Below are 6642 nucleotides of genomic sequence, written 5' to 3' on the forward strand. Positions count from 1 at the left end.
TCTTCTCCCGCTGGTGCTGAGCTGTCTCCTGCACAATACTGGGACTGTCCTCCTCTCAGCCTATGAATGGGTTGGTGTGTGTATTTTTTTTGTGTGTGTGTGTGTGTGTCTGTATGTGTGTGTGTGTGTGTGTGTCTGTATGTGTGTGTGTGTGTGTGTGTGTGTGTGTGTGTGTGTGTGTGTGTGTGTGTGTGTATGTGTGTGTGTGTGTTTGTGTAGTGTGGTTGTCAGGGGGTACTTCCTGTGTAAAAGACAGAGTGAGGGAGAGAGAGAGAGAGAGAGAGAAAGAGGGAGAGAGAGAGAGAGAGAGAGAAAGACGGAGAGAGAGTAAGAGGGAGAGAGAGAGGGAGATAGAATGAATGAATAATAGAGTGTGTCTCTCTGTGCATGGATGGTAATTGCACATACTTTGTTTGTGTTTGTGTGTGTGTTCTTATTTTGCATTCATTCTGTGCATAATGTTGCACATCTTCACCTCCGGTATACAGTACAGCCAACACAGACACACACACAAAGCACAAACACTTCTCCCTTCGGTTATTAGATATCATTACATTATGCATATGACTTGGGTATCAGATGATGTCATAAGTAATTCCAGCATTGTATAGAGGTCAACTTGCTCCAGAGGTCAGAGATCAGCATGGCCTGCTGGTAGGGGCTTGTTATCCCCCCTGGTCCCCGAGCCTTATGTAACCTCCATCTGGCACAGAGCCAGCCTCTCTGAGTGCTGGGCTCTGGGGTCTATAGAAGATTTAGTCTAGGTCTGACATCATCACATGTTGCAGGATGAGAGGGAGGTGTAGGGTGTCCACCTGCTCAACAGAAAGCGACATATGCGCTGATATACATATACAGGATCACACACCCATAGACCCACAGTAACACACAGGCACATTGGTGACAACAAATGCACATGCACACACAAACATAGACAAACGCACGCCAACATAAACGCTCATGTACACCCTTATACCAAACACACACACACACACACACACACACACACACACACACACACACACACACACACACACACACACACACACACATTTCTACGTATTTATTGTATTTAATTTAACACCTGCACCTCTTTTCCAGGAGAGACCTGATCTGCTTTGCAGCCTCACCTACTTACACACAATGCATTGATAGAGCGCTAATGCAAAGCTAAACATTTTCTATTATTTAGAGAAATAAGATGGTTACTCGCTATGGAAGCCTATGGTGGCCATGGGAGCTCAACACATGAAACACATGCAAATAGACAAAACACAATTCAATTAAGAAAACAATCAATTTGACTTCCGTTGTAATTTAGTGTAATTGCAAAGCTGTTCTGTACTGTTTGTTTTGTTTTTTTGAATTGCTGCGCGTTTTTCAAAATGCTCCGTATGTGTTTAATATTTAAAATTAATGAGGAAGTTTTCTTAATTTGCCTGCGTTTTTTATTTGCATGTTTTTGTTTTTCTTCTTGCAGTGTGTTGAACTCTCAGGGCCACCGTAGCAATAAGTGAGGAGGAGCTTATGATAGTGTTGTGGGAATGCTGACTCATGTTCTGTATATCTTCTTTGTTTCAGAGCTCCTTGGTTCTGCGAAGAAAGTAAACATTAACTTCCAAGATACTGATGGGTGAGTCTGCTTATGTTTACACACCACATGTATATGTGCGCACACACACACACACACACACACACACCCACACCCACACATACACACCAACACACATTCATTCACATGGACAAACACATGGATATGTACACACATGATTACACACACACACGGGCACAAACACACAAATACAAGCACACACACATGCAGACACACACTTGATATGCACACACACACATACACACTCATACAAACACACACACACACACACACACAAACACACACACACATACACACCAACACACATTCATTCACATGGACAAACACATGAATATGTACACACATGATTACACACACACACATGGGCACAAACACACAAATACAAACACACTCACTTACACACACACACACACACATATTTTTAATTTGTAATAGCATGATTCATTTTGCACCACGTGCCCAGTTCCATTACAAGCACACAGCCTTGACTAGAATAATATCACCATTCTCTCCCTCTCTAATCATTTCCTCAACCTCATTCTCTCCATATCCATCTTTTTGCACACCCACTAATTTCTCCCACTGTATTCCATTCCCTCCATCGCTCCCTCTCTTCTCCTCCCATGCATCCCACTATATATGTCGCTCTATCTTTATCTCCCTCTGTCTATCACTCGTCTGTCCCCGTCCTAATATACCACCTCTGTTATAAGTACAGTATTATTTACTTTAACTGCTTTGCTTGTTATTTTACCATATTGTCTACCCATTTCAATCCTAAGCATCCGGGGCCCTCTTACTGTGTTCCTTCTCAAGATTTCTTACTTGATAGTTAAGGGCGTTTTGCGATTGGCTGCGTATACTGTTTTAGCCTACTGTGTTAGGAAAGAGCAGTGTTATTGTATATCCTGTGTAATTCTAAGTACAGTGCAAGCATAAGTACTGTGTTAGCCTACCGTGTTAGTAAAGAAGGGTTCTTTATGTAATGTGTCATTATAAATACAGTCTAGTATAAGTACTGTGTTGGTATAAGTAGAGAGTAGTACAAGAACTGTGTTACAAATTAGTTGCTGCACTAAACAGGTCGGGATGTGCTCTTCTAGTGGCAGCTGGGCTAGAAACACATCTTAGAGAGAGACAGAGAGAGAGAGAGAGAGAGAGAGAGAGAGAGAGAGAGAGAGAGAGAGAGAGAGAGAGGGAGAGAGAGGGAGAGAGAGAGAGAGAGAGAGAGAGAGAGAGAGAGAGAGAGAGAGAGAGAGAGAGAGCTGCGACTTCTCCCGATGGTACACCTCAGTTTTATTGACCGCTGCATGGAGATGTTCATTTGGAGTGTGTGTTTGTGTGTGGGTGTGTTCGCTTGCATGTGCGTGTGTTCAAGCATGTGTGTGTATGTGTGTGTGGGCGTTCACCAATGTTGTGTCGTGTTTTCCACTGCAAATTCAAGAAAGCTGCAAATTCAACAGCGGAAAAAGCTAACTAGAAACGCCTGTCCTTCTGATTTTGTGTGCAGGAAACTATCCCTGTCAAGCAATTATCCAGCATTTCACAGAGTGGAAATAAACAGCTGCTCATTTAAATAGTAATGTCAACCTTTAAGTGGCACTGAGGAGATAAACACAAAATAAAAACATTCTTAACATCATCTTCTCATGAGTACAATGATTTCTTATGAGTACAAATGTTAAAATCATCTATTGGCGTCGGCCAGATTGATCCTTCCCCACAGTCACAAACTAACTGAGAAGTATGACCTTGTGACCCCTATCTTTTCCAGTCAGCCAATCAAGGGCAGAGTTTCCTCACTCAGTACGTTTACATGCACCGCTTAATCAGGATACATCCATAGTTCGACCATGCTCCTTAATAGGACAACTGCAATTTTCCGATTATACATGGAGGTGAGAAAATCAATTAATTGTTAGAAGCATGTCATACCCCGTGCGATAGGTGGCGCTGTACCCATTTCAACTAGTGGTAATAGAGCCACCGGCTGACCTCCCCAGCAATAGCAAATTCAGGTGGCATTCGAGAAAGATGCCATAAGAATACAAGATGAAGCTACATCCCTATACATTTTGTATGTGATTTACATGATAAATACACAAAACAGACGCACAATGGCGCTCTTGCATTTGGTGATTTCGCAGGAAAGACGCTGACGCTGAATGCTACATGCCCGGGAAAAAATCTTGAGCATGCGCAGAAGGCAAAATCCGATTCCAATCTGATTGAATGTATACATGCACGATTAATGCGACTATCAAGCAAATAATCTAGGGGTCTTGATCATACTATGACATACCCGATTCGGTCAGACTTTAGTCCGACATACATGCATCTTAAAAATCCAATCATAGTCGCACTAACCCAATAATTTGGTTTTCTCGAGTGTCATGTTAATGCACTAACTGATTGCTGAGGCATTTAATGAGCGTAAGCAGGTCTTTCATCAGTCTGGGTCCATCAATCAGCGCTCTGACGGGATCAAGAAAACTAGAGAGAGAAAGCACCTGATTGATTTCAAGCAGACCTGGCCTAGACCTAGCGCCAATACCAATCGCTGATCTAATGCGGGGCAGGTTTGACACGATTACTGTAGAGAGGATCGCCCTATGGGAGTGCCATTGAGGCATCTTCGTAAACAACCAAGATGGCTGCCACTGATGTTTCCCATGTTTCATTGCTCTGATCAGTTGTAGGTCTATCAAATGCGTGCAGGTCTCATCCGTTGATAACACTCCTTGGAAATCAGAAATGTCCTAAAAGGTTCCAGCCTAATACAAATTTTCGAATTGGTCTGATGATTGCAGGCTTCTGTTAATCGGCTTTCTACGCCAATGTGTAAATATTGTCATACGTCCATCCACGACTATAGAGCCATGGCGAACAGGGATATTGTTTATATTTCCATGGTTAATAAGGTCACATTGTTCATAACAATCATAATCATCATCGTCATCATGCCGTGTCTTGCTTTTTATGAGGTGGACAGATACAACCCAACCTTTCATAGGTTAGGCAGACCATATATACAAACACAAAGTACCAGCCCCCCCCCCTCAACACACACACACACACACACACACACACACACACACACACACACACACATACACACACTCCCAAGCATATACAGTTAAAGTGTGACGGATATAAAGGCTGTACTTTAGCCCTTCATTGATTAACTGATGCTGGATATGCCTCCTACTCGTGCACATTCAACACACACTCAGAGTGGGAGACAAGAGGTGACAAAAGATGCACCTAATGTCATCTTCGGATGGACCATCCACCCCCATACAGAGTATACATCTGTGAAACCTCATGTACACATACGCCGACACGCAGAATGCCTTTAATGTAAAGGTAACATACACACACCCATAAGCACGCAAATACATGCATACATGAATGTACAAGGTACACGTACATTAACAAACACTCACTCAGGTAAATACACAAGCACAGACACACATAACTACAATACTTTTTCATCCTTTTTGATTTGCTCACTACACGTTGAATTACTACAGAAGTGTGTGTGTTCAGCCCGCTAAGACCTGTGTAAGAAAATGTCCCTCATTATTGAAAGTAGGTCAAATTGTGAGTGTGTGAGTGTCTGCATGTGTGTGTGTGTGTGTGTGTGTGTGTGTGTGTGTGTGTGTGTGTGTGTGTGCGTACGTGTGTGTGTGTGAGAGAGAGACAGAGAGAGAAAGAGGTTCAAAGGGATGTGGTGTTTTATATTTGCGCAGGTGGGATTTTGTGTGTGTGTGTGTGTGTGTGTGTGTGTGTGTGTGTGTGTGTGTGTGTGTTTATGTGTGTACGTGTATATATTGTTACACTTTAATTGTGCTTAATCCGTCAGTGTGTTTAACCACCAGGGATGCGTGTTATCTGAACTCAAACACTCACCTAGTGTATTTATATCTCTGTATCCATGGCAACAGAGTGGTCGAGAGGAGCTCATGGCATACAGGTTAACGTGAAGTGTGTCATCTGTCATGCAATCTGTTAGTCAGGAATAAGTCAGTGAGTCACATGATTTCTATTGATCCCCAGGGTCCAATAGGAAGCCACGACACCATTCCTGGATGCTCTGGGGCCCACATTCCATAACTATTTCCTATTGCCCTGCTTCCTATTGCTCGTTCACTGAACTCTGGAGGAGACAAGCTTTACCAATTAATGGTCATGGAGGTTGGAATTAGTATTTGGAAGACTTGAGCTGCTTCAGCATCAATAAGGATGCGTTGACTGTTGATGATCTGTGGCGATCAAGACTTTCAAACTCTCGCTTTGGGGGTCTTAATGACCTCATCAAAAGATAACCAAAGCATATTCTGTACGTTGGATACACTGAGGTATTGCTTTGAGGGCTGCTTTAGTCTGCTTATCAACCTTGCTATATGGAACAATGGCTACAATGTATAGGTAGGAGCCAGTATAGGTACCCTTTTCTCTTGTGAACTTGATGGAATTTTGCAATCATCGTATTATAAACAACACATTGCAAGGTTCAGATTAATTAACCTTTTTATTTGTACATTCAATCCGTGCAATTCAATGAGAAATGTTAAATTAAATATTAACTCTTTTAGCGATAACAAACATACCTCCTCTTTTTCCTCACACAGTGCCAGGCGCCTCCAATTCAAGTTTTGTTTTGAAGGGGTGTTGCTGGTGTGCAACAATTCAACAAAGTAACAGCCTATTGCATGTTTTGGTCATATCGTGCAGTCCCAACCCGACAAGTGCGTCTTATAGTTTGGGATTGAGCTCCGGATCTAGCTTGGATCCCTCAACTCAGAAATCACGTTGCTGTGCAGCCACCAATCTCTGTTTATAGAAATACAACAGCGCAGCACCATAGTATCGCAAGACACAATTGACTAGACCGATGCAGCCAGAGATTACATCAGATGACCTCAATTACTGGCATTGGGGTTCGTTAGTAAAATAACAAACCAATGAGGAGGAGTGAAAGGAGTAGAGTGAGAGGAGAAGAGGTAAAGAGACAGAGAGAGACAGAG

General features: G+C 42.6%; 1 protein-coding gene across 1 annotated transcript in view; it reads left to right on the forward strand.

Moving 5' to 3' along the window:
• Positions 1-458: 458 nt before the first annotated feature.
• The window catches only part of caskin1 (CASK interacting protein 1), a gene marked incomplete at its 5' end in the record, with an annotated part of 39082 nt that continues 32898 nt past the window's right edge, over positions 459-6642 (forward strand). The window contains 2 exons of the mRNA XM_079747108.1: positions 459-480; positions 1582-1633. Of these exons, the coding sequence (XP_079603234.1) occupies positions 459-480; positions 1582-1633 (74 nt within the window). The remainder of the gene's footprint in view (positions 481-1581; positions 1634-6642) is intronic.

This window comes from Pollachius pollachius (genome assembly GCF_949987615.1).
Source record: "Pollachius pollachius genome assembly, chromosome: 11".
NCBI classification, from domain to species: domain Eukaryota; kingdom Metazoa; phylum Chordata; class Actinopteri; order Gadiformes; family Gadidae; genus Pollachius; species Pollachius pollachius.